The sequence below is a fragment of the Salminus brasiliensis genome, chromosome 21, assembly GCF_030463535.1.
Source record: "Salminus brasiliensis chromosome 21, fSalBra1.hap2, whole genome shotgun sequence".
In the NCBI taxonomy this organism is placed as follows: domain Eukaryota; kingdom Metazoa; phylum Chordata; class Actinopteri; order Characiformes; family Bryconidae; genus Salminus; species Salminus brasiliensis.
The window spans coordinates 7,564,761-7,584,661 of NC_132898.1; the positions used below are offsets into that span (position 1 = coordinate 7,564,761).

At 41.8% G+C, this 19,901-nt stretch overlaps 1 protein-coding gene across 2 annotated transcripts in view; it reads right to left on the bottom strand.

Moving 5' to 3' along the window:
* Positions 1 to 6,303: 6,303 nt before the first annotated feature.
* The window catches only part of cdc42 (cell division cycle 42), a 13,728-nt gene continuing 130 nt past the window's right edge, over positions 6,304 to 19,901 (bottom strand). The window contains exons 2-6 of one of the 2 annotated variants that reach the window (XM_072666491.1): positions 13,237 to 13,382; positions 12,893 to 12,965; positions 11,221 to 11,330; positions 10,895 to 11,092; positions 6,304 to 7,553 (exon numbers count right to left, since the gene is read on the bottom strand). In XM_072666491.1, the coding sequence (XP_072522592.1) occupies positions 7,464 to 7,553; positions 10,895 to 11,092; positions 11,221 to 11,330; positions 12,893 to 12,965; positions 13,237 to 13,341 (576 nt within the window). In that variant the 5' untranslated portion in view covers positions 13,342 to 13,382 and the 3' untranslated portion in view covers positions 6,304 to 7,463. Of the gene's footprint in view, positions 7,554 to 8,414; positions 9,253 to 10,894; positions 11,093 to 11,220; positions 11,331 to 12,892; positions 12,966 to 13,236; positions 13,383 to 19,901 lie in introns of those variants that run through there. The other variant, XM_072666492.1, reaches the window with a different exon arrangement.

Consider the following 19,901-nt stretch of genomic DNA (forward strand, 5'->3'; position numbering starts at 1 on the left):
GCTTTCACTTGGAGAAATACAATCCAGTCAACAGCACGGCCCTGTCACCGCCTCTTTGATGGAAATACCACACAGTAATTTAATATTTGTAGAGGCTTTTCCTGGGACATAACATAATTATCAACCTACAATTCAATAAAGGGGCTCGGCGATCAGGGGCTTTAGCCTTTCAGCTACTTTTAATATGACTTTGGTCTTTAGAGTCGGCACTGAAACCTTTGTTTGATTAAGCCAGGACATAAAAGCGTACGGCAACCGACTGGCTGTTGAACCTAAAATTCCTCAGCTCCGTGTTGGTCATGAGCGGTAATCAAAAATGACTACAATCTGTTGATCCACACCACAAAACCAGATACAGGTATTTGACGAAATTACCGCTGATGAGTCTGATTTGCTGGTAGTTCTCCGGCAAATGTCCCGTTTGCCCTTTCAGAATTAAGGAAAACATAATGCGTGTGCAACTGCACGCTTCCAACAAATCACCATTTCACAACACAATACCTTTCAGTGCTTCATTTTCAGGTGGACATTTGAATCATTGATTTTTCCTTGATCCTTGTTTTTCCTAAGAGAGGGCACATGAGGAGGAAGGGTTAAGGCCGCTGCAGGTTGGGAGGGGTAATACCTGGCCTGAAAGAAAAAAGGAAAAGGATAAGGAGGCCGAAAGTGCGCCTCTCTCTCCTCCCAAGCCTACTTCAGAACTCCCAGATCTCCACCAACATACTTCTCATATTAAAAGAAAACAAGTTACACAAATGAGACAGATGTTTCTTGTTTGTAATGACAGTTGCAATACCCCCCCCCCCCCCCCATCTCCATCCGTTTCTTCCCCCTCTTCACAAAGCACCAGGTTGTGCAACAGAGAAAGGAGAGAGGCCCTCAGAGAAGCACAGGCCAACACCAGACCTTCTCTGTGAAACGAAGCCGAGTGACAACTGTTACTGCTTGATGCAAAAAGCACTTCCAGGTAAGCCAACATCTAAATGTACCGACCCACATGCACACCCAATGCAAAGATACCCAATTTTCCACCCCAATTTTTCTTTTTCGAACTGCCGCAAATGCAACCAACGCGCTCTGAGGAAAGCCCTGGGTTTCCAAGCTCCGATGTATCGGATAGCAGGCGCCAGTGCCTGCCAGCATCCCATCAAAGTGATGTGGGGAGCAAGAGGGCCGGGGCGGGGTGGGGAGCCGGAGAGAGCAAGGTCAGTTGTGCTCTTTCAGGCTCTAGCTGCTGATGGCAGGAAGCATGACCCAGGATTTGAACCAGTGACCCTCGAGTCATAGCGGCAGCACCTTCGTCTGCTGGACCACTGTGCTGGAGCTGTGAAAGAACCAGTGCATAAATGAGACCTTCTGTCCACCTTATTCCCAACAAGTCTATTATCCTGCTGGACCCAGTCCCAGGTGAGTGCTAGCATGGAGTTTCTGACCCAGTGAGGAAAGTCTACCGCACTGTACCATATCAACAACATCAATCTAACAAGAGGTCAGTGCTCCACTTCTCAGAGCTTAGCCTTCAAGCAAGTTGAAAGTGGTGTCCATGCCACTGTGGTCGCATTCAATGACTTGTGGGCAATTTCAAGCACTGGCAAGCCCCCCTGTTGTTGCTGGGGCTGCCCCTCAATGCAGAGTATTGTTTGAGACGTGAGCTAGAAGAATTCCTCGCCAATTGCTCATCCATCAAGAATTGATAGGCGAGGCTTGGCCTGATGCATGTGCTCTGGCATGGCGGTCAGGAATCTAAATTTGCAGCCACATATCTGAACAGTGACGCAATTGCTAAACTGGTAAAGGTGGGGGAGCTTTCCATGCATGCAACCCAATATTGCGCCCTGCGACCAAGCGCAGAGGAATTTGAGGACACAGGTGTGGAGAATATTGTTATAACATTACCCAAGGACCACAGCGGTGAGCTTGTGCGACCGCAGAAGGGAACAGGAAGAGAGGTTAACAAGTGCACAAAGCCTTTCCTCCGTCACCTGGGATTGTTTCTTCTTCGGCTAGAAACCCTCCAGCCACCTGTACTGCGGATGCATGCTGGCATCGCTGCGTTTGGACACGGTTGTCCTGCGTGTGCGTTATGGTTGCACGGCCAGTGAGCACCGCGGCTTAGCCAGCTGGGACAGGCTGTCGGCACATGAGCAGCGGCTCAGGGTCAGACACCTTGCACACCTGTAGGCTTTCTAATTCTCTGCACCGTGCTCGATGGAGACGGCCCGTGGACGCAACACGTGTATCCGAAAGCCGCAAAGAGAGTTAGTGTGTCATAATAAGCTGCGGCGAGGCATGGCAGCAGTCACTGTTGGCCTCTCCGCTGTTAAAACATCGTTCTTGCGCTGAGGGCGCTTATGCTGAAGTTGGCTAGCAGCCACGTGCTGAAAGGGTGAGAAAAGCACAGAGCAGGCCCTGCTCCGTTCCTTGCTTCTTTACCGTTGCACCCTCACAGATCTCTCCAGAGACAGCGGAATTTCGCCCAAAACTAAGTGATATTAACCTGCATCCTGAACGTCAGCCTGTACATACAAAGAAAAAAAAAAAAAAAAGGGGGGGGGGGGGTCTAGGGGCAGTAAAAATAGAAGTATATCAGCTACATTTCATATAAGGGGGGGGGGGGGGGGGCAACTTATTCCCTTAGCCGATCCAATATAAAGACAGCCGACGTGTTCCTACAATGCAGCCATGGCAGGTATGCAAGCCAAGTCTCTGGGTTCAAGCTCCACGTTACCATGGCACAGATGGCCAAAGGGTGGGAGGGGAGAAGAGGTGGGGCCACAAGATGTGGGCTTTTTGATTTATGGCCCTGTGATATTTCATTGCGCATAGTTGTCTCAGTCCACAGGCTAGCTTTTCAACAAATCCCAAGCATGTTTGGCTTTGACTGGCATACGGTATCTAAGGCTTCCCACAGCCCTTTTCCAAGCACCAGGGGCTTATCTACGCTTCATCTCCCACTGTGCTGACTTACTCATGACACATCAGTGACAACCCCATTAAGCGCAGGCCTGGGGAAAGTGTGTCCCTTCCACCGCTAATATTTATTACTTTATCAAGCTCGTCGAGATTCCTCTGAGTGCCTCGGGTTTAGCCTTTGGCCCTAATTGGGCCTCCCAGAGGTGCTGCTCAAAATGAGGCCTTCAGACGTGATGAAGAGAAATGCCATCTTGAGGGAAAAATCACACCACGCTCCACAGAGGATCGACACAGCTGAGCAACGAGCCGGCGTCACGCCGAGTGTTTGCTTTGGACTCGAGTCAGCCCTACCGCTCCCCCAATTAAGGCCAGAGAGAGCCGGGAGTAGCCACATCGGACAGCTCGGACAATCCGTTACAGTTGCTCGGGGATGACAAACAGCCCGTTTTCCCCGATAAATTTCACGTAGGAAGCAGTCTTTCGGGAGTCGAGTGAACAGATGCATGGAGAGCACGCATGGAACCACTTGGTGAGATGGACCTGCACAGTATCAATCCCACTTCAATCACGCCTTGGAGGATACACACGTAGAACTCGCTGAGTACAAATGGACGCGGCCACTGTGTTTGGCAGCGAAAGGAAACACAGGGAGATTGTTAAAAGGGCATCACAGATATAGCCTTTTCTCGAAAGACTACTTACGTAGGGCGTCAGGCAATTAGTGCTAAAACCCCAGAGATACCTTCACGGCCTTCGGAAGCCAGACGTGATCCTCTTGAGCAAGAACGAGGGGGAAAAAGAAAAAAATGCATGCAACGCTCACCCACACCAAGCAAAAGACAACCTCAGTGTAAATGTAACACAGCGAAGCTTTGCGTTCATAAATCAGAGTCTGCAGACAGCACAAGTGACGATAGCACAGCTGGCAATGTTTGCACAACCATGAGTGGATGCAAGGAACTTGACTTCATGCGTGGCCTTTCTGGCAAAGCTGTCAGTGGGCCCAGTCTGTATTGTGATAGCCATGTTGATAACCAGCATTTCCCTGCAGGTGGTCACCCCCACCTCCCCAAAACATAAGAATACCAGCCATTCCACACGTGTCATAATTAATCGCTTTCCACGGCTATTTAGTGGAAGTGCTTGCTGACAGACTTCGAGCAAGACACTCGAGGAATGCGTCAAGGACCCAGTCCAGGAGAATTCATAACACCCCCCAACCCCCACTGGGAAAAGTGAAGCTGCGGTATGTGTCTTGAGGGTTCTTCCCTTTCAATCAATATGCGGGATCTTCCCAGATAAAAATCTTCTAAAACATACACAAAATGGACAAAAGTATTGGGACACCTGCTCATCACTCATTTTTTTTCTTCCGAAATCACGCGCATTATTAAAAAAAACAAAGTTATCCTGTCCCCCAGTCAAAACTGTATACTAGATTTGAAAATAGCTGTGAGGATGTGATTGCATTTAGCACCACAAAGGCTTTGTCAGAAGTGAGATCAGGATGCTGGATGATCACCACCTCATCTAAAAAGTACTGGATGGAGCACCATCCATCATTCCAGAGAACCCAGTTGCGCTGCTCCACAGCTCAATGCTGGGAGACTCTATACCCCCCCCCCCCCCCCCCCCCCCTCTGGTCCACACCTGGCATTTAGGCCAATAGGTTCATATTTACACATATTTGCACATCTGTGTCAGCAATGGGTGCTGCTTAAATCAGCTGACTGCCTTCGTTAGGAGGGGTTGTCACTAACATTTGGAGATAGTGTATGGGTAGGTGGGTCATTTCAGATTATGCCAGAGCTGAGGAACAGATAGCTTAATGTGCAGCATAATGTGGTGCCTTCCTTGCTCCCATACATCAATCAACCCTGACATTTTAGCGAGAGAGTAACGGACATTCAAATTGGAACCCAGGCTGCCTTACTTCACTCTGGCTACAAGTGTTGCCACAAAAAAGATGGTCTTTTCTATCAAAAGAAGCTGAGAAGTTATGCCATCCTGTACTAAAGCAGAACATGACTGAACAACATGTGAAGTTGACACACAATCTCCAATCTCTACAACCAAGACATCTGACTAGAGGTATCCCTTCTCAGTTGGTGGGACTGTAGATCTCAAATCTCTTTACTCCTTTGTCAGCAACAAGGCCAACATGGATCAGTACGCTACACAGCCCAGTTTGATGGAAATGTTACACTACGGTCACTAAATGCAAACATGACGCGTTCAGGTTAAGACTGCAGACACAACTGACTGACTTTCAAAGCCACAGAAAAGCCTAGGAAAGCTACTAACTGCGGTATGTGACATTGAAGAGGCAGGACAATGCTTTTGAGAACGGTGCACTGCTGTGCCATAACTGTATAAAATATGGTAATATTACCCTGCTGCCTCAGTTTACATGCTTCTTTCACAATGACTGGTCTGCATCTCTCAGATGGTCCAGAAAAATGTGTCCTTTTGCCTGAATTACACAGTTTTCCACCGTGTTGCCTCGAGTTGGTAAAGTAATACGGCAGTGGTGGCTCAGGAGTTAGAGCTCCGAGCTATTCGATACCCAGGATTGGCAAGCTGACACTGTTGAGCAAGGCCCTTCACCCCATCTCTGCTCCCTGGGTGCCGCAGCAATAGCTGCACACCGCTCCGGGCATGTGTGCTCACTGTCCACAGTGTGTGTTCACTGCACGGATGGGACAAAAGCAGAAGCCAACTTCCACCTGTGTCACAAAAATGTCACAAATGGTAAATACGGTTGTCTTTGTCAAATTGGGCAATATGGCAAAAATATCCCAATATTTTGACAGACAAAAGCCAGGAGTAGTGCCATATTTTACATATCAGATCTGGCTTAGTATAATTCTTTTTATTCAAATTGTGCAGCACCTCATTCAATTAAACAGGAGTAAGTTCTGTTCAACAGGTACAAGCACAGTTATTCACAATAACCACATTCATGGTGTCAACTACAGAATACAGTTCCATCCTGCCCACCTCCAGCTGTAATCTCTACTTGTGATGTGCTTTTACTGGCACTGACCAAAAAACATTTAAAAATCAATCCATTTCCACATATTACAGCTCGCAAAACCCACAGTTCTGCCTGTCTTCAAGCACCATGTCAACTTGAACCTTCCTGGAATCTGCAAACACTGAAGACATGTGATCAGACAGCGCCCTCTGCTGGCAGAAACAGCTAGTACTTCCCCTCCCCACTACATCTGAAATTGCTTTGAAATCTCCTCAACAGCAGTTGAAATAGAACGTAAGGCTAGGAACGAGCCCCAGAAAGTGCACAACAAGCGAACGAGGAAAAAGAAAAAGGGATGGCTTATAACACTGTACTGTATTTAGATCCTTTGGATACACAGGAGTAAAGCAATATAAAGGCAATTAAGGTATAAGTTTAATAAATCTTAAAAGAATGCATATACAGTACAAAGGACAGACTTCATACATAGCATTTGGTTTTTACACCAAAACAAAAAACAAAAAACAGACAAACAAACAAGGGTGATAATGACAGGAAATCAGAACACCCTTGATCCACCTGTGCAACACCAACAGTAAACTTGGTTTTGTCAATAAGTAGTTGAGGGTTGAAGTTTTTTCTCTTTTTTTTTATGTTTATTGAGAAGGGAAAAGGTGTTATCAGAATCACAGGTGGATCGGTGTGTCGCTGGGATCCAGCCCCTAAATAAAGAGGAAAAAGTGACGAAAAAAAAAAAGAGAAGAAAAATTAAAAAGTCACAATGAAGAAAAAAAAATTTAAGTTTTGGTAAAAACAAGTGAAGTCTACAACAACGTTCGTCAGCTTACATTATTATTAAAGTTAACCTATCCAAAGGAAACCAGAGGCTTACCTACATGCATTACCAAACGCTTCTGTGGTCCCTGGTTACGCATGAGGGCATGCCACTTGTTCTGCTAACACTGTTACGAAGTTCCCTGCTTGAGACAACCAATTCTTGCAACCATTCAATACCCATTTAGATCACTCTTATTTACATGGTTACCGACTCAACCGTCTATCGCGAGGGGATATTGGCAAAGGAAAAAAGGAGCTAATTGTTTCCAAGCACTTCTGGTGATGTCCTAGGGTGAAGCAGGGGGTTAGGGCCCACTCTAGCTAGAGAAGGCCGACTCACGGCGCTACAAGTGTGAGCGAGTTCGTCACTCGGCCTAGTAAGCACTCAAACTCCTCAAAGAGCAAGTAGCTGTTAAAACTTGGTTAAATGACAAAACTCTCAAACCAAGGCAGCACATCTCTAAAACTCCTGTGAAGTACAGATTTAGAACATCTCGCATCTAAACTACACTCTTGGATCAACAGCTGTGCTGATAGGGAACTCAAATTTATAATCCGACTCCTGTTGTGTGACTGTGTGGTGTGCGCATGTGTGTGCGAGTGTGTGTAGGGTAGTCTTTATATATCTTTATTGCAGAGCAAAGATTTGAACTCACTTCTTTCATACATTGCTTTTAGAGTACAAAGCTGTTGGCCAGCCTTAGCAGAGCAAGGAGGGGAGAGAAGGAAAGGGTGCTCATAGCAGCCTGCATTTACGCCGCTTCTTGGGCTCAGGGGGTTCCAGGGCTGCCAAAATCGCCTCGTCAAATACATTCTTTAGGCCTTTCTGTGGACACAAAGCAGGGAAGAAATGGAAACTCAATGTGGGTCGACACGCAGACAAGAAAATTAAAATAATAATAAAAAATAACAAAAAAATCAATGAGAGGTCTGGGGCTCAAATGAAACAACACTGCAATCAGGAATGAAAAAACGGAGGATCTGGACACATGAATCAAACACTGAAGCTGATGCAGACAAAATGAAGGGGTCTACAAAAAGGAGCAGTACATGCCAGAGGGAGAACATTTGCAAAATGTAAGAGCAACATTATTAAATGTCAAAAAGCTTGCATTTCACATTTCCAGATTTTAGTTTTTTTTTTTTTTTTTTTTGGCCAATAACATTTGGACATGCTGAAAAGCTACTCTGGTACAAAAATGGTGTGAAACGATAAAGTGGACATGAACACAGGCTCAGAGACACAAGGGCTGGTGAGGTGAGAGGGATGCAAAAGAAATAAACAAATAAATAAATAAAAAATTAGGCTGCTGGGCTCAGACAAATAGATACATATACAACAAATGATCTGTGACGAGCAGAAGCTGTGGTAAAAAGCGGACGTACAGTACTCCAGAAGTATGTTCTTGTAGGTGCTTAAAATTTTACATTGCTGTCATGTTGACAAACCAGCACAACGGACTTAGCGGCCGTCAAGTGACCGCTAATACGAGAGCAATCGAGCGTGATGCCTCTTTATGAGAAAGGACTTGGGTACAGCGCAACACTCTTGACTTGTGGAGAAAATCTGCTGAGCTCTTGTTGTAAAAGTTGTAAAGTGACGCTACGCAACAGGTGAATGCGTTTTGTGGAACCACAACCAATGTTCTCAATTGCTCAAGTCATAATTGATGAGACGTATACGATGGCAATTTTAGTGGTCCTTTATTAATGACACAAATCAGTTCACAAGATTATAGTACATCTGTTTTAAATTCCCAAGAAGGGTCATCAATGGCACCCAATTTCAAATTGTAGCCTTATATTATGCTAAGAATTTAATTTCTATGATACAATGCTTGTAGTACAAAATAATACACCGAAAGAAGGAATGAAGATAGAAGTAAGACCTTGTCCTTAACTGTAATGCAGGTTAGCTGCTTGACCAATGTACCTCTTTGACTGTGCCCCCCCTTCTCTAACATAAATGAAGGAATAAGTACTTAAGGATCATAGAAATGTCTACTGTAACATTTTCAATATTTAACATGAAAAACATGTAACCAAATATGCATTACAAACTTATTGACCTCATGGTTTGGAAATAAGCAAATACAAAAACAAGAAAAAATGAAATCAATAATATTAATAATAATAATAATAATAATAATAATAATTCTTCAAAACAACCTCCATTCAATCCAACAGGCTACACTGTAACAACAGTAGTCCAAAATGTCAAAGGGTGGGGGGGACAAAAAGAAGAAGAAGAAAAAAAAGAAAAAAAGAATGGCACAGATCGACACTTCAGTTTAATGAAGCAAGAAACATAAGATAAGACACTGGCTTTGTTTGTTAGCAGTCAGGAAACTTTTTCTTTTTTGGATCAAGAGGTAAACTATAGGAAGCAGCAAACATCTGGGGGAGAAGCTGGACGTTAGAAAGAGAATGAGACTTTAGAATATACAGCACTTCCGTTTTCGCTGTGTTTCGGGGGGTTCAAGGGCAGCTAGGATAGCTTCATCAAATACATTCTTCAGACCTCTCTACAAAGACAGAGGGGGAGGGAAGAGAATAAGCAGCAAGGTTAGCAGTTACAGCAAACAGATTACAGAAGAGAGCAAGAATGAGAGCAGAATGCAGAACAGTGCAAATGGAATACAAAAGCTAGAGCACTACAGAAGTGAGCAATGCAGCTACATCCAGAGCTGGAGCTAAATGCTTCCTCTGCAAAGAGGAAGGAAACCCAAAGAACCACAGGAGCAGCGTAATTGACGAGGAAACTTGCGTAAAAGCTCTTGCGCCACCGCACGAGTGAATTGTCAACAGCATCAATGGCACTGCTTTAAACAGTCTTTATTCATAAGCTATATAATGCAACCTGTTAAACTCCCAAACCTCTACTGATGCTTATCTGTGGTTACCAAGTTCTCATTACACATCCTTCCCAAAGCACTCCAACTCAAATCCCCACAACTGAATGAGTTTAAAAACTACCCTTCTAATAACAATACACTATACATACTGATCAACAGGGAAATGCATTTCTTCTCTTCATTAACATGTGGCAAAACGAAAGAAAGCTTGGTAAAAAATGTTAAGATACTAAAAAGGAAGGCATATTAAATTGCATGACAAACGTTACACAATGAGATGAGCCAACTGTGTCTCTGAGCCTCTGTGTAAAAGCTTCCACTTCGTTTACATGCAACCATTTCACTGAAAAATAAACTTACCTTCCGGTAGTTATAATGTGCATATTTTAATTCCCACAAATTGTTCAGTTCTAACAATGACACACTCACAAACAGAGCTGCATTTACAATAAGCAAACAATAGCTGAGACAGACCAATAGAGTGACTGTGACTGTTAATATTTAAGTCAAAGTTCAAAAATAAAATAGTTCAAATAGTAAATAATCATGTTTAGAAACAACTTTTCTAATACAATGACATGTTACACATACATAACATTTCTGAACTTACATGTGAGTGAGTCACTTAATAAAAAAATAAAGGCTACAGTAATCTGAATATTCTGAATATTCAGTTAGTGTTCATAAAAAAGCTACAGGTTAGTCAACTCACTACTGTAGTATTATGTTAGCAGATTAGAATTAATATTCTGCTCGGTTTCAAACGGTAAAAGGACAATGCATTTAAGAATGCTGTGTTTTTGTAAATGGTAAATAAAAATGTATATTAAAAAACAGAAACAGGGAACAGGTACTGATTTGGGGAGGATCACTGGGTGTTTGAATCTGTCGAATATTACTCAAATAATGCAGCTGAAAACGCAATATCACATCTAACAGACACCCAACCTGGTCTGCAGTCTGCAAACTTACTTGTGAAGCGCAAGAGACATGTCAGACCTAAGCTGACCTTTATGAGAAAACTAAAAGAATAAAAGACTGTTGTTTGCTTAACACAATAACACGTAATACTTCAAGTGTTCTCCCTCTTTTAAAAAGATGGCACCGCTTCCTTTGCCTTCACACTTTTCTCCTCCGCCACCTCAAGGAAGGCGGGATATGGGTGACTACTGGAGTGATTCATGCAAGCCTGATCAATCATGCTGACGCAGTTTTGATCCCATTGTGTTCTTTTTGTTATTTAACCGGTGTGTCTCTCAGAGGAAATCTGCCTGTTGTGTTCTTTGTACTTGAGCGATAATACTTCACCCACCTGCGTGAGAGCGGAGCACTCCACGTATTTGACAGCCTTCAGATCGCGGGCCAGCTTCTCGGCTGTCTCCGGGGTGATTGGCTTCTGTTTGTTCTTCGCAAGCTTCTCGATAGTAGAGGGGTCGTCTCTCAAGTCGATCTGTGTGCCCACCAGCAGGAAGGGAGTCTTTGGACAGTGGTGGGTAATCTCGGGTACCCACTAAAAAACAAGAGTGACAAGCATGTAAAGAAATAATCAAGAAGGATTTGTATTACATCCATTATAAAAAACCAAAATTAAATCAAAGACGTAATGACTCATCATATGAAAGGAAATCTTAAACCAACCTTTTCTTTGACATTTTCAAATGAAGATGGGGAAACAACGGAGAAACAGACTAAGAAAACATCTGTTTGGGGGTAGCTCAGGGGTCGTAATCTATCATAATCTTCCTGACCTGTGGGGAGATAGAAATAATTTATTAACATGGATATGTTCAGCCTATACATGCACAGTAGTTTATATTAAAACTATCACAGATTAAACCAATGGTTTTACATGAGAACACTGCCAATTAAGAGAGAAATCTATTTTGGTTTATTAAGTATCTAGTCATTACATTCTGGCATTTCTTATTCAGTCTATAACTAAACGTCTGTTTTGAGGAAGGGGATGCATGCTTTAAAATCAGTGATTTTTTGAAAAGGCATTAGATTATAATTTTGCTGCAGTCAGTCAAAGAAAAACAACCCAAAAACCTTTTACTGGCATTAAGGGCCATGAGGGTCACGTGGAACCCAGGGCAGCTTAGGTGAAACTACCACGTTTGTGCCAGACAAGCCCGACAAGGCTCTAATGAAACTGTGGGAAGCCTGATGACTAATCTGGTACAACCTACGTGTAGGAGAAGAGCCAAAAGTACAGTGTGACAGTACATCGCAATTCCGTTTTCTTTAGTTTTAATAAGTTGAAACAGACACTGCACCCCAGTAGTATCAGGTTTTTATTTTTTAAATTGGTCATTACCAAAAAGAATTAACTGATCAGCTTGACATTTTCAACAATATGTGGACTTTGTCATTTATTGTGATAAACATATCACCCACAAAATAAACAGAACTTCAAAATCATGCCTATTCTTTAAACATACTCAAGACGTTGAAATAACTAAATTAATTTATTCACAAGCATGATCCAGTTGTCATACAGCTGTTGGTTCATTTAAGCACACGCAAGGGAAAGACTTTCAACACACACCCTTCCAAAAAAAGCATTCAAACCACCCTCCACAAGAATGTCTGGAATGTAGCAAAGCACTGTGCATCTATCCCTACAACAATGACGATGACAAACAGAGCCTGTTTACACCTGGTATCAACATGGATTTTGTATCCGGAAAGTATCTGGATATTCTTTGACCAGATTCTGTTCACACTTTCCTGCGTTAAAAACTAATCGACAGATACTTTTAAAGTTGACCTTTTACTTCCTGTAAACAACAGTTTCTCATCAAGGTGGTGCGGCATCAGAGGAATGGCAGGGGTTTCAGAACGCGGTGGAACAATGGATGGCTAATATATTCCTGTAACGGCCCTACCAAAAAACGCGAAGGACTATTTAAACCTCAAAGGAACTCCGTCTGTATTACTGTGGTCATCTACCAGTAAATAAGAATGAGCACTAGTGCACACATGTACACAGAGCAAGAGAAGGAACGAAGGAGATAATAAGGAGATAATTACTCAACGTTTTATGTCCCCTGTAAAAACGCTTTCTTTTTTTTCTTTTTTTTGAGAACCAATTTCCGGTCATACCCGGTTCACAATGCATCCTGGGGTATTTACACCTGGCTTTTAATGCAGTTAAGTGAAATCCGAACAGGATCCAACGACCAAAAACGCATGTTAATGCCAGGTGTAAACAGGTTCACAGTCCTTTCATCACTGTGCCCGAGGCTTTGCGACACCCATTGTTTTAAAAAAGAAATGTAAAAAAGGCCAAATTGTAAATATACTGTACCTGCAGTGTCAAACAGTCCAAGGGTGTAAGGTTCCCCTCCGATCATAACCGTTACTGCATAGTTATCAAAGACCTGAAAACAAAAGCACCTGACATATCACAATGCATGCAATTTAAGACCTAACAGCAAGCATGAACAAAATAGTAATCACAACCATTCCATTTAAAGTTCTCGTTAGTCATTTTTAAATGCATCACATTCCTACGAATTTTCTTTAACACCACATGACACAGAACATCATAAAGCTGAAAAATATACTATGCTTGAGATACAGTCTTCAACAAACTACATGATGATTAAGATAACGTTCAGAAACCCAAAAGGGGAGGGAAGCATTACTCACCGTTGGTACATATTCAGAGGGAAATTTGTTAGTTGTGTAGGAGATTAATAGACAGGTTTTACCAACGGCACCATCGCCAACCACAACGCACTTGATCGTCTGCATAGCTGTGCTTTTTTTAACAATCCACTCTTCTCATTCAAGATCTAGAAAACAAATAAAAAAGAAGAAGAAACAGGATTACTTTCAGGTACATGTCATATAACGTTGTGCCAGTCAGTGCTAACTGACCATTATTAAACAAGGTCAGCTGATGGCTTTTTGATGGAGTTTTCACTACGCAATTAACAAAAGCCAACACAAAAGGAGAAACAGCAGTGAAAGTAAAAACATCTGATTTGTAAAATTACTCAAATTGCTGCCAGCAGTCAAAAGCACGGTCCCAGTCAGTCTTCTGTTTTTTTTACTCAGTTCTGTGCATCACTGCTGGTGACATACACTCTTACTGTCCTACCTATATTCCCCGGTGGTCCATTTCAGCCCTGTGAAACTACACAAGATCAAATAAAATGTTCTTTTTTTAATGGCACCTACATCTTTCTCATTGCTTTCTGCCTCTAAAGAAAGTGGAGGAACCCAGAAGAGTGTAACCAGGCCATACTAATAGCCACTGGCAAAGACTTCACACAAGTGAACAAGGGGAGGATGTCCTTGTCTTATGCAATCGCTATAGTTTTATAGTTGCACTGGTAAAATTGCCTCCATCAATAAGACTGAGGAGGGAGGAAGGACAAATGGGCCTGAGGAACCCACCACATGCTGATGATGCCTTTTTACCACAAAAATAAACAGCCCACATTAGTTCTTCTTTAAAAACAGTTGTCAGTTCTCTTTGAATGCTTCTTTAAAATATAAAATATTTTTACAATACAATGAGATGTGCAATTACAGAAATGGCAAAGGCATTAAAATAGGACAAACAGACAGCAAATCTATTTACATGCACAATGAGGGTGAATTTCAGTTTTCATGTTTACAGGAAATTAACTTGTTAATAACACAACTACCGCTTGCGTGTTTCACATGCCAACCTCATAACAAACTCATAACAAACAACAGTCTGTATAAAGCCTTCCTCTGACTATACTCAACAGGTAGGCAATCACAATAATTATGTTATTGACTTATTGTACAATATATGGACCTAATCTCAATCATTTTTGCTGACTTCAATATTGCCACTATGTTTACCTAGTAATGGCAGTCCACTGATATGAACAAGCCAGAATATAAATTTTGATGCATGTCTATTTATTTGGGATATTTTTTTTATATTCCAACTTCAATGTTTAAATATTCTTAATAATAATAAAAAGTTAACTGCTCTTTAAAAGGGTGCAATTGTACTATTAAGTTATTTTTATATTTGTTACATGAAATAGTCTTAAAATGACTATTGTTTGTTGAAATCATCTCACTCAAAAAAAAAAGTTGCTGTGACAGGCCTCACAAAAGAGTCTTATAAACAGTCTTATAAAACCATCAAACCAGTTAATCATACATCCATCCAACTATATACACTATACATACATCCATCCAACTATAAGGTTTTACATTTTGACCCATTCCACCTTCGTTGTCTAGAATCGCTGCCTATTGCCTCAGTAGCTCTGCGTTTTTTGTTCAAATATGGCAATATTGGCCTTTGTAATGTCGATATTGCCACAACATAAAAATAATTCCTCTAAAAGGCACAGTCACACTAGGTCAGAGGTTAGGAACCAAAATGAATGGGAGGGCTGTTTAGCTCTAGTCCAAGAAAAATCACATGGTCATGGGAGCCAAACCTCCCTTTTTTTTTTTTTTCTTTTTTTTTTTTCTTTTAAAGCATTTTTAGTGCAGTACTTGGTTTTCAAGCTCCCACTGCAGGAATCAACTACTATTGCCATTTTCAACTATAAACCTCATGTGTCAGCCCAAAAAGGAATTGCACTTCAACCAAATACATCCTGCACCTTCTGGTTTGTTATGACTAATATATCTCTTGAAATGCTTTAAAGTCAGCAGTAGTGCTAATGCATTTTTCAATCCATGGCTGTAAAGCACTCTTATTCTTACTCTGTTTAAGTAATTACATAGAACCGAGTATATAGAAGTCAAAATGTCACACTGAGAACACCAAAACATCAATTTAATTTCAACCACTGTAGATTTTCCTGGAATTAAACTTTTCACTTCCTGATGTTAACTTATTGTTCGGTATAAGCAAACCACCAAATCACATGCCCAGTGTTCTAGCTAAAATGTAAGGGAGAGAAGTGGTGGAGAAGAAGAAAAAAAGACTTAGAAAGGTTAGATAAGGTAACACACCATTAACATTAACGGCAGGAAAACTGCCTTTCTAGGTGCAACTTTAAAGTCATGTGCTATCCACTATGGTTTCTGTGGTCTCATTCTGGGTTTCCCATGGTGTGGTGGTTCTGAGGGAACTTAAGCTGTACTGCAAGACAAATGTTTCCGGCAACGTTTTCACCTATATAAATTTGAAATTTCAGACGAGGTGCAGTGCAGTGTAGTGTGTCCGGTGTAAGGTGGTCTTTGGCTTTATTTACAGGTGACTGACGCAAGACTCTCGCTGCTGCATAGCTATGTATGTGACTAGCAGTGGAACGCTTCCAGCTTAAAGGAAGGCTAATTTGCAGTTACACATCAGATTAATTCGACTGATTATGAGCATTACATTACTTAGCAATTACAGCTCTGCAGCGACACAGTAGTGAGAATGAGGAAACTCATTCTAGAAGACTAATCATAAACATTAAAAAGCTAAAATAAAGACAGTTATAATCAAGGATGAACTAATATGGGACTTTATATTCAATATAATACAATATATAGGCATTTGTAAAATGAGGAAACTGGAGCCAGATATACTTGAATTGGTATTACTGAGAAATGTAACATTTGTTGCTGTATGGTAAAAAATGAAAGAAATATGAAATATGTCAGCAAAGAAGCCCAGCTAAATACATACAAGTCATTAAATATTTGAGAGATTTTAATTACCAGCCAAACTTTTGCCTGCAACACTTAGAATTACATTTTCACATCTACAAGTTTACTTATTAGTAACTCAAAAAGTAGATGCGTTATTTTTTTATTGTAACGGGAGAGTAATAACTGTTCATACATTCATGTTATTTAATTTAATTTAGCAAGCTGCTTAACATAAAATTAGTCTCTCCTCCATCAATTCAATTTCCCCCAACACAAGTTTTCAATTACATTTTCCCATCATTCAGACCTAACATCTCCTGACAAATCCAAAGCATTCATATGATCAAATTGAAATTTTAACAACCTCCCATTAAGTATGTCTCAATATAGACAGGGTATCAGTACCCAAGCCTCGCCTTCAGCAACTCCCAATTGTGTTTTTTATTGAAACACTATGATGTGAGAGGACATATGCCCGCCTTCATTAATTATTTAGCATACTAGCAAACAGATGTTGTAACTTATTACTGCTTTACGCTTAAGTGAAATACAATTAGTAAGATTATTCTTGATAATTCACAAGTTTTCAGAAAACACAGAGCAATGACCTCACATTTCAAAAACTGAGGATTTGAGGAAAACTGAGGCCTCATGGAAAGATCACTCAAACCCAGCTGTGTGTGAGGTGCCAAGTTAAACAGCTTTAAACAAACTTATTTAACTTTACGGCCACACGCATTTTTGTCCTCCATATTTTGGCAAATACAGTACATTACCAAAAAACAAAAACTGTACATTAAAAACAGACCCCTCGCCGCACCGCACCTCCTCTCTCAAAGACCAGCCGGCCCAACCCCCGTCACTGATCGTGGGTCACTGCGGCTTTAAGCTCCAACATAACGTCATCTGTTCAGCCGCAATAACACATGCACGCTCCTGGAGGGACAGTACGGTCAGCCTCCAAGCACATGAACACAACTCCATTCACTGGATCCAAGCCTGTAACAGGCACAGGGAGGCAGGGATGGCACGTAAGGCGCCTTCTCCTCTCCTTCCGTTCAGAAATGAGGTTGAGCAGAGAAAGGCCAGTCAGCCGTTTTCCTGCTGTTTTCCACTCCGCCTCAGTGGCGGCTAAGCCTCTGCAGAGCACTGCAGTAGCGAGTAGAGCAGGGAAAGAGGGAGCAGACACAAGCTCACAGATGGACTGTGGCGGGGAGGGGATGGAGCCCGGCCCGTCCGTTTCCTTTCACGCTTGTACAGCAATCTGCGGAAGTCTGAGCTGACCTCATCCCACTGTTCCAGGAGAGAGTACACCCACTTGACACTTTTCACGTACAGCACTCTAAATGGGGATTGTTTAGAGCCGTCACAAACTTGCTTACGGAAAACATTGATTAAAATCTTCCTTCTCAATGAATCAGGACTGATTAGTTGGCAATCTGCTTAGCAATAATGCATATTTTAAATTGTCCTTCTGGCCTTTATAAATATTTAATGAATACTTTTTAAAGGACTCTTGTGTATCAACACTTCTACAATAAAACATTTTACCATCTTTGGTGTTCAAGTTACATCAGGTCAATTCTAATGGCCCGTAGAGCCAATTTCTCACCAAAATAATGTATAGATTAGACAAGTACTAAGATCACTAATGATAGTGCTAGTACTGTTACTCATCCATTGCCTGACATATTCTTATTGCAATTGAACATTAATAAAATTTAAAATAAAGAGATTCCCAACTGTGCAACATTATTATACTGTGCTACAAACTCACTTTAACAAAACCCACAGGCTGGGACACAACCATGTCTGGCAGCCTTAGAGCAGTATTAAAAACACTAATCTTGGGTACTTAAACGGGGTCTCGTGTATACAGGGCAGTTAAATCCACAATGAGAACACATTCCCATAAGTGCCTTAAAGGGAACTATTCTGATCCATTTAGAGGTTAAATCTGGAGTCTCAAAATCACTGGATTAAGGCCAGTTTAGCACATGTTCCAGAAAAAACAACTAAAAAAAAAAAAAAAAAAAAAAAAAAAAAAAACATTAAACAAAACTGAGGAAGCAATCATCTATGGGCCTGAGGGTCACCCAAGGCCCTTGTTTAGTGCTAGAAAACTCAGGCTCATCACCAGACTAGATCAAGAACAGACCAGTACACAGTTTAAAATGGTTTACAGTGGTTTACTGCACACAACTTATATTCACATACAAGGCTTGCTCTCTTGGGCATGATGACATGATATCCGTGTGTGGCTGGGCAGTGACACCGAACATTTACACTGACTGCTGAGCCAGTGAGGCTCTAGACCAACACCATGCCAATAATCAATCATTTAAAACTTCAGATCCAACAAAGAGGGACTGAAAACACCTTCCAGCTTCCAAACAAACGCCACCAACATTTCTGCCTCACAAAACTAAGATAAATGCTGTGCACGACGCTCATCTACTGCACCACCATATCCACGGGGGTCACTGAACCAGGGTGGCTGTGATTATTCCTCTAAGGAGCTCCCATACCTACTGTAGAACTTCCATGCTGCGAAAGGGGCCAGAAACTTGAGTTTTACTGCGACAACAGTACATTATTAGTGTCATCTGTGGAATCCACACTCAGAAATGTCCTCAGAAACTACACTAAAACCTACAAAAGAGCCATAGACAACATTCGCTAAAGACAAACTGACCTCAGCAGTAACGACCCTCCAGTCTGTATGGTCAGTAGGATGCTACTCAGGACCTGAAGGCAGAACTAACACTAACATTAAGTTTAAAAGGTCTTCTGAAATACCAGGTTGTGGCAGTGGAGTCCGTCCCATTTGAGAAAACTGGTCTTTTACTGGAGGACATGGGTTTGGATCCTATGTTCATCCAGAGAGAGAGAAAAGCAGTGCACACAGCAGTGCACACAGCAGTTCATCCGCCTACCAGGGTTAGATACATTCCCACACCAAATAGCCCCAAATAGTCAAAATACTTGATAATCGGTGATATTTCTGACTGCATGCTAATTAGAAACGTCTCATTTTCCCTCTATCAGACTCTAAGGTTATAAAACACGAGCAAAATACCAGCATTTACTGAAGAGTGGCTTGAAGTGACCAAACTTCAGAAAGGCAGCACTAGTTAGTAACAGCTAGTTAGTGAAGTTTAGCCAGCGCAGCTAGCAATAGGGGGTCGGTGCATAAAAAAAAGACGACCACCGCCAACTAAACAAGGTCAGCATATTAACGTATTAACTTTATGGTTTATTAGTATTTTTATCAGTCATATTTCGAGAAAAGTGCCCGGACAATCACACTGCGTGCGTCTACTTAAACAGGCAACCCCTGTTATTTCGCTGGGCTGAGCTGAGCTGGGCTGAGCTGGGCTAAGCTAAGCTAACGTTAGCTCACCCAGCTGATTACTTCAGCCGTAATGATGGCAACAGGGAGAGGAACTAACAGCAGTTACTTCTAAAATCCACTTGATTTTCTTACTGTGCCACCCAGCAGTCTTCACAAAACCAACACAACAAACCCAGCCTTTATATTCAGCCCAAATCGACAGTCTGTACAAAAAGCCCAAATCGACACTACTGTACAAAAAACTCGCTAGCACACTTGCTAGCTAGCTAACTGTCTTACGGATGTCATTCGAGACGCTTTGTTAGACGAACAATAAAACACAATTTTCGCGATTCCAATAAAGACAACGTTTGGATAACCCCTTGTCTACACA